Source organism: Numida meleagris, chromosome 10 (genome assembly GCF_002078875.1).
Source record: "Numida meleagris isolate 19003 breed g44 Domestic line chromosome 10, NumMel1.0, whole genome shotgun sequence".
Lineage (NCBI taxonomy): Eukaryota > Metazoa > Chordata > Aves > Galliformes > Numididae > Numida > Numida meleagris.
The window spans coordinates 15,852,001-15,869,459 of NC_034418.1; the positions used below are offsets into that span (position 1 = coordinate 15,852,001).

General features: G+C 36.4%; 1 protein-coding gene across 7 annotated transcripts in view; it reads left to right on the forward strand.

The window, feature by feature from the left end:
• CDH13 (cadherin 13) overlaps positions 1 to 17,459 on the forward strand; it is a 449,261-nt gene that overhangs the window by 177,968 nt on the left and 253,834 nt on the right. For all 7 annotated transcript variants that reach the window (XM_021408565.1, XM_021408564.1, XM_021408562.1 and 4 more), the window contains exon 4: positions 5,990 to 6,106. In XM_021408565.1, coding sequence (XP_021264240.1) covers positions 5,990 to 6,106 — 117 coding nt within the window. The remainder of the gene's footprint in view (positions 1 to 5,989; positions 6,107 to 17,459) is intronic.

A 17,459-nucleotide genomic window follows, 5' to 3' on the forward strand; every position in this document is an offset into this window, starting at 1 on the left:
TCAGTTGCAGCATGGTGCCTTAGTTCAATAGGTGATACTTCCATTAAAAGTAAAAACAATGTAGAGCAATAATAATTAAAAAGGAAAAATCCACTACCTGTTTCCAGGGTAAAATTTTATTACAGGGCACTTTTACTTCAAGCTGTATGCCTTGGCAATTGCTTCCCTTATCTATGTTACTTTCACTTTAAGGTGCTGAAGATTTTGAGACATCTTTGATTTTGATTATTTTCTGGAATGCTATGAAAGCCGTCTGCTTTGTTTGCTTTGCGACTGGTGTAAGCACAGTACAAATGGGGAGAAGGGTATTTTTAGTGGTAGTAAGTGATGTGTTGTTAGTGTGCCATGGTGAAGACAGAGGCATAAGGTCAACCATTGCCTTTTTCCTTAAGCCCATATTTGCAATGTTTTTTGACAGATGCAGTCAGTCAGAGCTTGTTTGATTGCTTATGTATAAGGGGTATCTCATTATATTTAATGAGCAGTGTGGGACCAGTATGAAATTTCCTGAAAGAGGAGGTTACATATGGCTCAAAATGCAAGCAACACCCACTAAATGATGACAAGAAAAGATTGGAATGTTAATTAAAAAAAACACACTTGATTGTCAGTTGTGTTACTCTTGAAACAGGTACCTCCTGTGGTTAATGTGTACAGAAAGGAGAGTTAATGGCATTCATTCCACTGTCATCTTAGAAAATGTTTTCCCTGACACAGAATAAGGCAGGTGTGAAGATAAATAAAACTTACACTTGAATAGAGACAGGACTCTTCCACCATAAAAGACACTGCTGAGGTTCATGATGATAATGGAATGTATCATTTCACAAAGCAGAAGTTCAGGTTTGTCTCCACTATAGTTTACATTATTTATCACATGCATTGCAAAAATACTTTAGAACAAGTTAGCATTAAAATAGTTTTGATTCATTCATTACCAAATGTTTCCAACAATAATTCTTTTTTTCTTAATGTTCTTAACTCCTGTAGATCAAGTAACCTCCATCCTATAAGAATACCTCTAGTACTACTAGCTGAATGCAGTAGCAAAGATCTAGTCTGAGATAATCAAGTATCTATGAAGTTAATGGGTGTATTGGTTAGGCCATTTAGGAATCTGCCTCCCTATTTATCTAACAATTAGGTAGGTTGCTCCAAAAGTAATGCTTTCTATTTCCTTCCAAACTGCATCAGCTACAAGAGCATAATAACAGTATGTGATAAAGAAAATTCTCAGCTACAAAACACTATTTTTCAATATAGTAACCACCATTAGCTATGCATTTTCGCAAGCAATGAGCAAGAGGCTGCAAGTCATGCTTGTAAAAATTGGCACCAATAGAGATGACCCACTGTTTCACGGCTGGAATGATGGCATCGTTGCTAGGAAAATGTTGCCCTTGCAGTCCATCTTTCATCAGTCCGAACAGATGGAATTCAGAAGTTGACAAATTTGGACTATACTGTGGTTGTAGTAGAACAGGCCAGCAAAAATTGGCAGTTGCTCCATGGTCTTCAAACTGGAATGGAGCTTGTCATTACTCAGTTTGCAAGAAGGTTGTCTACTACTCTTGCCTGACTCTGGAAGTTTGAGCCTTCAGCTTAGTGTTGCAATGTAGCGGTCAGAGTTGGTTTGTCTGGGCCCTAGGAAATCTGGAAGGATCACACTTTTCCTATCCCAAAAGAGTGCACATCATTGGACCTGAGGAGGGCTGCATCTTGAATTTTTTCTTCGATGGGGAATTCACATGCTGCCAATCTACGGACTGCCATTTTGTCAGTAAGCCAATAACCAGCTCCATACAGAGTTCCCTGGTTATAATCCACTGATTTGCCTGGACGAGCTGGTTGAGGTGCTCTTCATTTTGTGTTGTGACAGCTGTGTGTGGCCATCTGGAATGTGGTTTGTCTTTCATGTTGTTATTGTCACTGCTAAAATGCACCACCCACTACCTCACTGTGCTCACATCCTCTGTTTGGTCTCAGTGAGTATCTATGAATGTCAATGATTGCAATGTTTTCTGCATGGAGGAATTCAGTGACACAACTTTTTCATCCACACTTCCATGTTAGATGCCGTTCTGTCAGACTGCCCCTCTGCTGCCATCTGTTGCATGGTAACAAAATGGAATGAAATATCGATGGGAAGGTTCAGCCTTGTCTGGTGTGCCACTAACATTTGCCTCTGATGTCATGGGCCAACATACTGTAATAGGGGTATTACTTCCAGACAGTCCTTCTAGAATGGTAAAAAAAAAAAAACGACTGCATGATTAAATCAGGTTCCCCGAACAATTTCCATTACTCATATCATATCTGACTACACTTCACAAGCCTGGAAGCATGCTCTGAAGTAACTGAATATTCTTAAAAGCTTTCAGGTGGATTTGTTCTTTTCAAGTTTGGCTTTTTTTTTTAGGCTGACACTCAGTCATTGAGGACCAACTATTTCTGAGCAGATGTTTCTGTATTTGCTATTGACCTTTACAGATCTCAGAGTTGTTCTTAACTTATAAGAAGTAAATATTAGCACACTTCTCATTTTTTCCTATTATTAAAAACAAGAAAATATTTTTGAATATTTAGAAATCATTAACTATTATACTGCTGTTAATGACAGGTCTGATGATAGAAATGAGATATAAAGCAATCATGAGACACTATATAAAGACTAGAGCACAAGTCTGAAACTTCAGCTGAGACTGATATAAAAATGATTTAAGTTGATCTGCATGCAATTTTAGTTTCTTCAAACTTATGCAGCAATATTATTTAGGAGAAAAAATGATATACTGCTGAATACCACAATTTTTTTTTCTTGCAGTGAGCATCCATTTACATTTGTTTATTTTTTGTAGCGGTACTTGGGATTGCCCCCATTCTAGACCATCAAGCTTAGTACCTAAAAGCAAGAAACTAATGTATCTAATGGAAAGAAACTCAACTGCTTTTCTGGTCAACATAGTTAGCGGGTTGCAGCTTGCCACTCCAGTGATGCTTCCAGCCCTTACTGTGACAAATCAATAAGTATTCATCCACCTTGTTCCCATGACAAGTTCTAATGACATTTTCTTTGCTAAGAGTAATGGGGCCTGCTACTGGACAGCAACTAGGACATTCATTCAAGTATTCAAGAAGTCCAATGACCCCAAGAACCACTGGCAAAAAAAAAAACAAACCCACAGAAAACAAAACCAACCAACCAAACAAAAAAAACAACAAAGTCCCAGACTGGAGAGTTCTCAAGGGAACTGAGGAAATTTGAACTGACTTTTCTAGAATTCAGCTTAGCAAAAAAAATGAGGAGGCTATGTTTGTTGCTTGCTTAATACAAATAGGAAATCAAGCTTTGTTGCTGGTGAAATCAGCACTTTGGTTCTGAACTATTGCTGTTTTAAGTACTGAAACAGTGACTGGAAAGCAACACTGAATTATGAAACACATTGGTAAAATACTCTTGATTGTTTCTTCCTTTCTGTTTACCTGTGTTCTCTAGCGATGCCTTTTGGTACTCGTTTAATCAGCCATGTTGCTGTGTCTGACAGCAAGTTAGACACTAGGGAATGAGGAAGGAGAGAAAATTCATCAAGAAATAAGTATTTTAAAACTATCAGTGATTTGAAGAATGAGCAGTGCGGAAGGTACTCAGCAGAAGTGCTTACATTTCTTTGCCCAATCTCCAAAAGCTTTTTTTTTCCATTGCATTTAAAAAAAAAAATAATGTTGTTCCAAAGTCCTACTGAGAAATCTGAACTTGGATGCTTGAAGCCTTTCACCCTGCTGCTTTCCTTGGAACTTGGCTTTTTTGTATTAATGACTGCAGTGTTGACTCATTAAATACAGTCTCACTTTTTCTTCCACATTTGGGCCTTCTGCAGATGTGTGAGGGTAACCTGGCAAATGACAAAGGGTGAATTAATTTCTTATGGGTCTGTGACTACCAGAATTTGAGAGATCTAGGTATTGAGCAGTCTGAAAATTCCTTTATTCCTCAAATTTTCATAAAAAAGAAACATGATATAAGGAGGTGTAAATCTAAGTGTGTCATACTTATTTCCAGTGATATCTGGGAGGTCATCCTTACACTTTCTTGAGCAGAAGGGCAGCCATGAATATAGGAGTTATCACAAGTCAAACTGTGATCAGTTCTTTACTGCTGCTGCTGATTTAAGGGACTGATTTTTCTTCCTAGGCATACTGGTAGTCATTTATTCTTCCTGTTCTTAGCAACGTCACAGATACACACAGCAGACAGTTTGGCTGGCATGTACAGTGATTTTGAAAGCTTACTGCTATGCACGTTTGCCTCTGGACAGAATTGAGCTCTTTCTCTTTGACACGTCATGAGTTTTTATCTTGAACTTTCTCATGAATTTCTTTTAGGGAAAGTTCTTTTGGGAGAGGGATTGAAAGACAAAAAATAAGGATGGAAGTGGCCTTAGACTGAAAGATTACAGAGAAGCGGCAAAGCCTTTGGGAGAGATGGGAGCTCCGAGTTAGGGTGAGCCTCTACAGGTTATGAAAACTGGCGGAACTGTTCTCACTGCCCTTTGACTTTATCATGGCTAAAGCTGACAGATGAAGACTTGCTTTCCTTGTTACTTTTTGTCACCAAATTTGCAGAGTCACGCGAAAGTTCATAGGTGTAAAGCAGTGCTTTTGTAGTGATGCTCTGGGGAGTGTAGGTGGGAGGCTCCAATGCAGATAACAGCAGGAGCAACCTGAGGAGTTCCTGACTGATGTTCAGATTGTGTCATTGAGAAAGTCCATTCATTTTTGCTGTTTTAATAAAAAAATATATATAGCATGGAGATGAAGCTGTCCTTAGATAATGAAGTAGCACTATTAAAACAACAACTTGGATTCCCCGTGTGACTGGAAAATGTATTGCATTGAGAGAACAGGGAAAACTGTATGGTATGGTGTAACTACCTTCCTGAAATCAGACATTTCATTCAACCTGTGATTTGTTTCACCAAACTCATGACAGTCTGAACAAACAGTAGTGATCTGAGCCTTTTCCAGTTTCAAAATTCATTCCCAGAGCAGTGCAAATTGGTGTGATGTTTCTTTTAGAAAGGGGCCTGTGTCAAAGTGAGAGTTCTGGGAGGTGGGGAGAGGCTGGTTCTGACCTTGGCAGCTACTGGAGAAGAGATCTGCAGAAACTATAGGATAAGAAGTAGAAGAGGGTGGTCTCTGGGAAACTGCAGTTCATGCGCAGAGACAGCACTGAGAGAGGGTCAGAGAAAAGGTGGTGAGAGAAGGCAAAGGTGTGTTGGATAGGGCTTCCTAGGGGCTAGGGGACACTGAAGAGTACACAGTGCTGAATTGCCTGAAGCTTATCTGGAGCTAAACAGCCCAGAAAATGCAGTGAGAAAAAGAAAGCTTGTGTATAAACCCCTTCCATTACAGTTCATTCAGATATGGTAGTATGAAGTTTTCCCCCATGTAAAGAAACCTACCAGATAATATTTTAAGTTACACTTGGGTTTTGTTGTACGTTGTTTACTTTTACCTTACAAGTGTCTGGTGCTCTTTGAGACACCGACAGCTGGGAAACTTGGCAAATCACCTTAGAGTTCTCTGTTTCTCAGATAGCGTGGACTGAGAAGTGACTGAGTATAGATGCAACTTCAAATGTGATAACAGAAAAAATATGTAAAACATTAGAGTATGGCTTTTTAAAGGTCCCATGGTAGTATTTGAGGTCAGCTAAACCTTGTTTAAGATGTATGATTTAAGTAGTCCTCTGAGTTTAAATCTATTCTATAGGAATGCAAAATGAATATGGATCATCTACTCTCACTTTCATAAGTGGAATAAACCTACAGTTTTTACCATCAGTTTTAGCTTGATGTGTTATTGGAAAACACAATATAAAGCCTAGAACCTGTTAGTTCACGTTAATTTTACCTAAAGATATAGGGAGTAGAAATAACAATTGAGTGTCATGCTGAAAGTTATTACAATTTGCCTTTTTCTTTTGTAGGAAATCTTTAAGATAGAAAGCAACCTTGGAATTCCAAGACAAAAAAGGGCTATTCTGACAAGTCCAATATTAATTCCAGAAAATCAAAGACCACCATTCCCAAGATCAGTTGGCAAGGTAAGTTTTTACCAATATATATATATAGGATCCAATTGTGGTATTAAATAAGGTTTACTCTGTTTTAAAGAATGTTTTTAATGATTTTCCGTCTATATTGTATGGATGAAGATGGCTTTGTATTCACCGGAGACTTAGGTAGCATACATTCTGGTAAAATGTATTCATCACATCCACGTGGTTTGATGAAGCTGCTGTCTGTAATGGAGGTTACTGCCTCCCTATGTATCTGTGTGTGAGGCTGAGGCTGAAATCTAGGTTAGGAATGTTGTGAAGAATGGCTTACTGAGAAGTGTGGATTATCTTGTTTTTATTCTTAAGTCTCAGAGGGCATACATGTAAAAATGTCTTAATATCATGTAGTTAAGTTCATTTATAATGTCTAAAGACTAAATAAGACTTTGCACACATTTGTGGTTTCATTTTTGATGAAAAATGGGAAGTTCTTGCAGCTACAGGGAACCATATGAATGAGAATTCCAACAACCCCTTTTCCAGAACTCTAGCTATACAACTAGAATACAAAATCATTCAAAGTGAAATACAAATAACTATTTAAATGGCTATTTAGGCATCAGAAGTTGTAATTACATGAATATATTTTGCATGCTGATAGAGTTCCTGTTTCAAAACTATGTATTCTTCTAATTTTAGCAGGTGTGACAATGACATAACAGCCTATAGAGCTGCAGAGTATGTTCATAATTCCCACCGATGGGATCGCTAGAGCTAAATGCACAGCTCGAGGGCAGAATTTTACTCTACAATCAATGTGTAATTTAGCCAGCTGGTACCTTATCAGTAACTTTAACAATTAGGAGAGCTTGTTTTCCATTCAGTAAAATGAAAGAATAATCTCTGATTTTTTTTCTCTCTCATGAAGTTCAGAAGTTACTTTAAATAAATTACTGTCATGTTTCATTGTTTGACAATTAGTGAGTAGTACTTTTGTAAATATTGTTGGCTAATATATTAGTGATAAGTAGCTAATTTTTAGAACTTCTCTTCCTTGATTTGAAAGGAGGGAGAGAATTGGAAAGGTTTCTTATACACAGGTATGGTGTCTTGTTTGTTTTAATTGATTTTTTCCCCCTCATTCTCCTTCCTCAGGTAATCTGAGTTGCTCTCTAGAAGTGCTTCCATGAAGTATTTTTATTGCTAGCTTAGGTTGATAGCACTGGTAATTGAGGTTTCTTAAGCAGAATGAGATGATTTTGGTCCTCCTTGTACTCAAATGTTTTTCTAGCATCTTGTCATCTTGATTTATTACAACTCTTGAAGTGGTAGTTAGGGATCACATGTTAAGTGTGGTAGATGATGTACAAACACAGAACTGTTTGAGCATCTGGCAGTCTGTTTTTCAAAGGCCTTAAGATACCTTTTCACAACTGATTATTGAAATATAGGAACTACAACTGATCAGTGCCTTGAAATACTTGAGCTGACATCAGTTTATTAAGAATTTAAATATGGTTTTTTTCAGTCTTCCCTACTCCTTAGCCATGATATAAATACGAAATACAGAGGTTTCTGGAATGGACTGGAGCTAAGGAACAATGGAGAATTTAAATAGATGCTTCCAAGCTCGAGCAGTATTTTGTTTCATATTTTATTCAGACATGGGCAGGCATATGGTTTGTATGAACTGCAGGATATAGAGGAACCCATAAGTTTACAGTCATAGGTACTATATATATATTTATGTATTTTAGTCACCCAATACTGCTGTGTCTCCATCTCCACTGGCAAAATCTCAAAGGGAAACTAAAGAGTAAAATTTAGAGAAGGAATATACTGTTTGGGTATAATAAAAACATAATGCTGAACATTATTGAACTTGCTTCCTATTAGGATGAACATGGCTGATCCAGTCTGTCAAGCATTGTAGTGAGGAAAAACGAATTAGTTCCAACTCTGTGCAGTCACTTCCAGAATAATTTTACTTCAGAAAGTTGCTTTCTGCCATGACTTGTGTCTGAGAGAGAGTATAGGAAAAAAATTACTAAAGTAAGGGAAAAATGTAAAACATCTGAGTAACTTTTTCTTACTGCGGCTGTAACAAGTACCCAAAGATGTCTGAGGACTGTACCACCTGCTAGAGGGTCAGAAGTCACCCCCTGTGCTATTTCAGGGCTGGAACAGCTCTGTGGCATTCCATGAATGTTGGATCTTCACCTTGCTTTAGAAATTATAAAGTGGAATTTCATGGGCATATTTAACATATTAAGCTCATTTCTGCCTCCAATGTATAAAATAATTTTCCAGAAACATTAGGTTCTTTGGATGATAAAACATAGGAATAGATGCATTCAGGAACTAGGAATTGTAATTAAATATTGCAGGGGAAGTGTGTATATGTTTGTGTCTGGGGGAGGTGGGTGGTGAGAGGGGTGGAAAGGGGTGGATTGAACTAAAAACATGCTTCCTGCATGGAAAAACCATTACAATTTTTGTTTTCCTCTCATCTTCGTTATACTTCCAAAGTTATACTTGCTGCTCATCAGAAATGAGAAGCTTTCCTGAATGAATGGAATGTGGAATAGAGATGGTCAAATACAACTAGTTCTGTTTGATGCATCTCATGGTGCTGTTAGTATCTACATGAAAGTTAGGTTTCCAGATTCATCCTGTTACTTTCCCTTCCACCTACTTCAAAAAAATTTCTGGTTTAGTTCATTCCTCTGTCCTGACTGCCTTCTGTTTTCCAACTCTCTTACACAATGTTGCCTGGAAATGCACAAGGTTGTTTGGAAGTGATTGCAAAAGCTGCCAGCAGTTGAGCTGCTTATTAGCACTTGGTTGGAAGCAAGGCAGATGTGCAAAACTAGGAGAGCAGGGGGAGAAAATTATCATTCTTTTTTTTTCCACATTAGAAATCAATAGCATAAGAAGTAAATCATGGTATTTTAGAGGGCTTCATTCATTGGTGCTGTGACTTGGGAAGGAGGTAGTGCACTGGATAAGCTGAAATATTGGATTGTTTTAATTAATGAGAAAATTTCAAGTCAGTATTTAGCATAACAAGGCAATACATGAGTAGAGGCTGTTTTCTTTTCTGTTATGACTTTCTAGCATGCCCGCTTAGGGATAAGTGTGTTGCCTAGCCATTGCACGCCCTTGATTAGGGGATCCCTTAATTAAATATCTATCATAGGCATGCTGTGCTTGTAGGTAAAGGAATCTCACCTTTCAGCAAAATTGGAGCTGCTGCGTATTATCCTTCATTCCTGAGGGAGAATAGGGAGATGAAAATATTTCAGTACACTCTTGGTACTATGGGCCTATGTGTCCAGATGGTCCAGGCTACAACTGTTGATTATTACCAATGTGTTTTGTTTAGCTCTTGCTGATATAGCATAGGGATATGATATGCAATTTTTAGTCTCTCTCCATATGCTGTTCTTCCATTTTATCTGTCCACATCAAGTCAAATGAAGCACAAAACAGTGGGATCCGGAATTATCCTGTAATTACGATGATCTGCTATGGATTTGATTGATTTATATATGATAAATCCATTATTCTATTCTTTAATTTAAAGGAATGCCCTTCATTTGAAGGAGTATTTATAGTTGTGTTTTTTAACATAAGATAGGGAAGCTGTAAATGTCCCTGCAAAATTTGTCTGGACTTGTAATGATCGGTGAAGACCAGAAGATGAAGAGAAGAGCATTAGAGATTCTGTAAGAAATAACTGAATGAAGAAGATGGAAAACCTTGGTTCTTGCCAGTAAGATAACTTGTTTCTTTGTTGCTTGACTATTTATTCTGTCTTTTGGAAGTGAAAGGAGTGGTGGGTGCTCTTCCCATGCTTTATATTAGATAGTATATATATACTTCCTGCCTTTCATCTGTGCTGATGGACAGTTAAGCTGCCAAATGACAATTAGATGGCAGAACTGATCTAAGCTCAAGAAAAAAAGTAACGCAGGCGATCAAACATAATAGAAATCTCTATGATCAGGGTGGTTTTTTCCCTCTTCAAAGCTGTGAATTTAAGGAGAGTGGTTTTTTCTTCCTTCAAGTTGTGAATTTAAGGCAAAGTGAAAACACAGCTTGTCTGTTAATGCCATGATAGAAAAACCTAAAAAGGAGAGGAAACTGAAGATAACTGGATGGAAAAGCTGCTGGAAGCTTATTATTTTTGAGTGGATATCTGATTGAGGCTTTTTGTATATGATAAATTATGTACTTCACAGAAGAGGAGTGTGAAGTACTAAAGATGAAGCTGGAAAAAATGCCAAACTTGAGGCGAAATTTGAAAAGAAGGTGATAGAAAAGACAAGAGAGACATGATGATGATCCACAGATCTTTGAAGAGAACCTAGAGGGAAGAATTGTAGATTATGGGAGGACATGTAAAAGACAGAAGAGAACAAGATCAGCCAGCGAAATAAAAACTGAATTAAGAAATGTTTTTCTTCTACTGGGAGATTGGGAAGAAAATGGGAGTTGAAGCAGAGAGAGTGAGGGAAAGGAGCTAGCAAGATTGCTGTCCATGTCTGGAAGGCAATGGTGCCCACTGACAGAGGACAGAACGATGTGTGGAACAGACAAGACGCACCAAAACGCCTTTGCAGAACTGAGAGAGATGTGTGATTCCTTACCAACTTCCCAGATTCCAGCTGAATCTTAGTTCTTACTCTGAATCTTTGTCTTTTACAAAAAATGATGCAGAAACAGGAGAACAAACTCCTTACTAAGAAACTAGAGTTATGTCTGAGCTCTATAGGAAAAATCCACTGGGTTTTTGAAATTATTTTTTAATATCTGTTTTGTCATGTTCTTATAATCACAACAGATCTAAATGATCAGGTTACAGCAAAGAGGATGCTCAGAAAAGGAGAGGTGTCTGTCAGCAAGAATTCTGGCTTCTCCAGAGGCAAGAATATTTAGGCTGTGACAGCTGTAAAAGTGGTGCCATCAGAAAAATAGTGCAATGATTGACTCCTGGGAAGCATTGCAGGGTGGGGACATGTTTCAGAGATTGGAATTGCTCAGGTACAAATTGTTCTGGCTTCTTACATCAAGGTTTGATGGCACATAAGGAGAACACTCTTCTAAAGTGTGCAGAAGAAATGTGTCTATCAATCTACACAGGAAAAGACACATCCAGAGATGAGAATCTACAGCAAAGAGAGTGAAAGAAAGGTGTGCAGAAAGGGGGGGGAAGTCTGAAACTGATGCACTTCATTGCACGTAAGCAATAAGGACAGTCTTAATAAATAAATTGCTTTCTATGTCAGCTACGAAAGAGATTGGGATTACAGGAAAAATCCAGTGATGTTAGTACATTACTAGTGTACATAACTGGTACTTGTTAACTGGGCAGAAATCTGTATGTCAGAGCTTAGTCTGTTCAATCTAGTATGGTGTTTTATTTAAATCTACAGTGAGTGTAATCACTGAAGCCAAAGGGAAATACTGACAGAATAACAAATGGATATACATTTTTGTCTGAAGATTAGGGAAAACGTTTTTGCTCCTCAGAAGACAAATTAATTTCCACCAGTCTTCCAGGTCGAGGAATTCAATGTTTGATAAATATACAATCACAATTGTGTAATATGTTGTCTTCTGATCGTGGAAAAAAGAGACACCAAGACATTTCCTACAATTCTAGAGTTCTTGACAATGTGTAGTAGTACTCTGCTGATTTGGACCTACATGGACTACTGGAGATGTTGGAGTATAATGTGATGAAATTTGTGGCTTTCCTAAAGGGATGGCACCCTTCTGATCTTCATGGAAGTTTACCAAGCTACCTCAGCATTGAATGTAATGAAATGAACAGCACTCCATTAAATTAAAAAGCTTTCAATACAAGTACATGAACTATTAAACAACAGCATGTTAATTTTCATTGGAGGGTGTGTATTTGATATCCCAACAAACAATTAGATGAAAACATTATTTCAAGTTCATCTCATTTTCTGAAAGGTCTCCCTTTAAACTTCCCCCTTTTTAAAATATTGGTAGTCACATAAACAATCCCAATGGAATACATTTCTTCTCTTTAAGAGAATTTTAATGGAAATCTTTTTAAATGCTCTTGTTTACTTAAGAAATTCTGGGAGAGTCAAACTTGCACAGCAGATGCATTTGAAAGCTGGAAAATTAGAATTTACCATCATTTTTTTCATTCTTTTGTGTCATTAATATGGATAAAAGAATTTTTAACCATTTGAGGAATACTTTCTAGTTACCATGGTTACAAGTTTTGTTGGAGAAACAGATGTTCTACAGGAATGATGGAATTAAACTAACTTCCCAACATTGAAATATTCAGTTCCTAATTTCCTTCTAGGTAATAAATCATGCTAATGACCCGAAGTGAGGCTCCAAAGAGAAGACATTTTATGCTCTAAAGTTTTTCAGCAAAGTATACCACAGTTTAACAGTCACATTGCTTGTGTTAGCTTTGATCTCAGAATTTAATACCTTAAACAGTACTGCAGATGAAGGTAGAGGGGAAGAAAGTCAGCCTTTGCCAATAAATTACATATGTAAAATAACTGAGATAAAATAAAACCCTGATAACTAATTTTTCATTCATGCATTAATAGAATTTTAGATTCATGTTTAAGAGAAAATGTGTTTGAATTACTTTTAAATGCAACAGCTATATCATCTAATGATGCCCAGTTTCATACAGTTCCATAGTGGTTTTTTCTTAAATGATATATTATAGTCAAATTTGCAAACATATTAGAAGCTCTCCTAAACTCTAGCTCCTTTCCAGCTTTCTTGACTCAAACTCCCAGACTCCTGTTTTAAGACTCACGTTTTGAGTGCTATTCTTTACCTGGTCTTACCGAACATAATTTGAACAGGGAATATCATTGGCAAAAGCAGCCACAAAGCCCCTGTAGGGATGCAGTATAAGTTGCCATTTCCTAACCTGTTTCTCCATGATTTTCATGAATCCACCCTGATTCATTTCACTTTGATCAGTTTTCACCTTTGTAGTCTTCCAAGATGAGTCTAAGTCCTGACTTGAACTAATGGAAAGTTTTTGGTATCCACCTTGAATTTTCACTGTCTTGATTTAATTCAGTTATTTGAAATAAGCACAGATTCTGTCCAGCTTGAAAAAGCTGTTTTCTTATTGAACATCTTCCTTTGATCAATATCTTGATCTCTGCATTTTCAGCCAGGTCACATTTAACCTTAATGAGATAGAGGGCCTAATTGTGTAATCTCAGATTGATAAAACAGGATATTTGGATCCAGGATTTCTGTTTGCTTACCTTTAATTCATAGAATTGCTTCCTACAAATCTACTTACCATAATGCTTCCTTTTAAGTAGCATAACAAATGCAACAGACTTACCAGCATTACAGAGCAGTGTGCTCTGTTAATATATGATTAGAAAGGAGATGAGATCTTTGGAATACGGAAGCCAGTGGTGAGAACATTACCGTAGAGCATCCTTTAGAGCAATAAAGGTATTTGGTAACTCTGAATTTTCTGACTGATTTGAGTTTGATCTGTTTGTTACCTGAATAATGTCCCTTCTCTATCCAGTTATTTGTTATTTTTCCTTCTCATTCCTTTTGTTTCCTATTATGAAGAGCCTATCACTAGCAAGTTGGTAGTGTGATAGAAAGCAATATCCAAATGAATGACATTTTAGAAAGAAAAATAACTTATCCCTGCCAATTTAAAAGCTAAATACTGTCATACTGTCAACCTCAATATTTACATTAAGGAAAGACTTTAATAAAGACATTTTGTGGACTGGACTGGTGATAAATCTGATATTACTACCTGTGGCTTGTTAAAGTGACACCAAGAAAAGATGGTTGGCAGAGTATTTCCAAAAGGAAAAATGATACGTGTTATGTATGGCTGGCCTGCAAGGTGGAGTAAACAGCTGTCACACAGAGAACAGCAGACATTCTCCTCCTCCTAACTGCTGGATCTCTTCAATGATGACTGACTAATTATAACCCTTTTGTGTTTTGCTCATGGCTTTATTATGTATAGATAATTTTTCTTTTGCATTTTTCTCTCGCGTTTATACTACCACATAATAACAGATCAATCGTGTAGGAGAAAGAGCGTGATGTTAACATGTATAACGGCAGCTATGTTTCAGTTCAATAAACATTTTTCTTTTCCTTCACAAGACTTTTGCAACTCTTTTTTCCAACTGCCTTATAAGGGCAAATTTCTTTTTTTAAACTTTCTGGTTAATCATCTTTACCACTTAGTTTGCAGCTATTTATGAAATTGAGAAGTGAACTAAGTCATTTGTAGCATATAGAGATGAAATGACTTTTATGTCGTTGTGCCTTTAAGTGTATAATGAGGACACATTCTTTTTTCCCTTACCTTATTTAAAACCAGCTGATGTCTTTTATCATGGTTAATAATATGTCATTTTGAAGTAAATGTTACTCTGCTCCATTGCCCTATTTTTCTTTCAGGGTCAAATACTTAAGAAATAGGAATTATTTCATTGTAATCACCAACCCACTGTTGAATTAAAATCTTCAATTTCCTTTTGCCTGTCTTTGGAAACGAACATTCTAGTCTGACCACTCTGCTTTCTTTAAAATATGTCAAAAAGGAGAAAAATTACTTCCTGTCTTTGAAACATTGCTTAAACAAAGGCAAATGAAAAGTCAGTCATCTGTACTTGTAGATTAACCTGCTTACCAATGTTCTGTAATTAGATTAGCAAGAGCTTGGATTTTAAGTTTTCTAGCATGTTCTTTAAGTTTTCTGAGACCATTTATGAAATCATGCAACTACTGGAATTTATATATCTTGAGTTTAAATACAGGAATCATGTTCCCCTTACTAGATTTATATGCACATACGTACTCATAAATGTGTACAAACAAGTGAGTACATATATAGAGATCAGGACTCTCTTGCACTCTCTTTTTGGTCAATGCCATTGGTTTGCAGGTGCTCTTTCTCCCATTCTAATCTATAAAATGCTTCTACGAACATGCTTACTATTGGAGGTCTTCTGATTTTATCTGCTCTTATGTCAGCGGATGTCAGTAGCATTGTTGTTCCTCCAAATCTTATTTTCCTGTCATATTTCTATGACAGCATCTCGTATTTCTGAGGAGGTAAATAAAATGGATTATTTAAGATCTGAAGTAACTTCAATTGTACCTTTTTGCAAACACGGTATTCTAGCATTTTGTTTAAAGTGAGTTACAGTTTAAGCTGAGATGTGTGAGTCTTCATAAGTGTGTCCTTATCACTCAGTGCTTCCATGGAATATCAATGTGTTAAGTACATAGCAAATATTTTCTGTATCATTGTACAGTGATGTCTAACCTTAAGCATGCTGAAACTAATAAATTCTCCCAGCTCGGTAGAAAAGACTTATTATGAGGTCAGCCGTCTTGGGAAATTTAATTATATTTATAGGGAAAATTGTTAAAGTAGCTTTGGAAAATATGGTTTTAATCAAGATTAGAGTTTGTCTATCTTTCCTATATAATAAGTATTTTCACACTGCTTCTGAAGTTCTGCTTTTCATTTCTACAGCACATTGAAGAAACCATTAAGCTTTCATTTTCAATTGAGCTTGTGGGACATGAGAATGGATTTTGATAATAAAAATCTGTACAACAATGACATCCAGAAATTGAAAGTAGTGGTGACCCTGTAATCCAATAACATGTGTCTTAATATTTTTTTACTTATTAGAATTGCTAAAAAACAGGAAATGTGAATGTGGCTTAGAGTGGATAGAAGTTGAATTCAGGGGCTGTATTAATTTAAAAAATTCATGTCCAGACCTGATCTACAATATATTACAAGTATTTTCATGATCGATTGAAGCAATGAAGGCTGGTTTCCTGCAAATATTCATTTCCTGCAATAAACGCTAATCTTCTTACCTGTGATAACACCTCGAGCACAATGACCCTAAATCACCCCACAGTACCCTCAGCACTGCCAGTGTTATTTTCTACTTACTGTCATTTCAAACTGGGTGAGAGAAAGCACATCATGGAGCTGCAGCTGACCTGATTGGGAATGAGTATGTGAATGCAAAATGAATACTCTTCCTTTCTGTTTCTGCAGGTGTTAACGCTTCCTTTTTGCCATGTAAGTGGCTATAATTTTAAAAGAATTTCTAGGGAATTTGAATTTTTTTGGCTAAATTTAGTTGAAACTTGAAAGTAAGCTTTAAGTGGATGAGCGAGCTTGATCATCTGAAGGGTGTGCTTTTTTCTTTTTTTAGGGCATTGGAACAACAAGAACAACAAAAAAATGTTTAGGCTTTCCTCAACAGATTCTTTTCTACTTGATACATAAATCCTTAAATGTTATTGAAGAGCTGTTGCTCCTTGTTGGGTTAGGGGTTACATCAGACGTATTGAAAGAGCAATGTCTGCAGTGGTGAACTGCAGTGGGGAAAATTTGTTTATGGGGAAAAAAATATATAAGGATCTACATGAATTTTTTCACCAATTAAAATTAATAATGCAGAACATGCTGAAATTGTCTAAATATGAAAACATAATAAATCCACTTCTTTATTATTACTGGACTGTTGGGCTTTCAAGTCTGAATTTGCTAAGGGTCACTGGAAGATGAAAATTAATTTGAGTTAATAGATTTTATTACATGTTGTTATTTTTGGGGGAGAAAGCCACAACGTATAGTACTATTACTTAATTGTAGCAATTTATTTTATTCTGAAGACCTTATTAATAATGATCAGATTACAAATTAAGATCTAATTAAAATTTAATAAATTATTTCCTTCAAAAAAAAGTACACTTATGATGCTGTCAACAGTGCTTTGGAAAAAAAAATTGATTATAATTGTCTGTTAATGAGAAAACTTAAAAAAAAAAAAAAAAAAGCATATTGTTTCCCATAGGGGAAAACTGATGAATGACATTCTTTGTAAGTAGTAGAATATTGATTGTAGGGATTTTTGTTTGTTTGTATTTTAATGCAAGTCTCCACAAATATTGTTAACATCAAAACTGGTAGATACCAAGTAACAGGTCTGGTTCAGAGACACCTGCTATGAGCTCTCAACATGTTAGCTGCTGGATGTCTCCTTTGTTTTCTCATTGATAAGCAGCAAGATTTTGAGTGTATTTTTATATAGAAAATTTCTGATCTTGAAAATGTTTTTAATTTTGGGAACCAATTAAGCGCATTCACTGACCATAAATCCTTTATATAGAATCATAAAGGTTGGAAAAAAATATTTTGATCACACAGTCCAACTGTCAGCCCATCGTCACCATGCCCATTAAATAATGTCCTGAATATAAAGGAAATATATACCAGATGATGACATGTACAGTGCTGTGTTTTTCCATTCTAGTGCAGGAGAGCCAGAAATAGTTTCTTTGC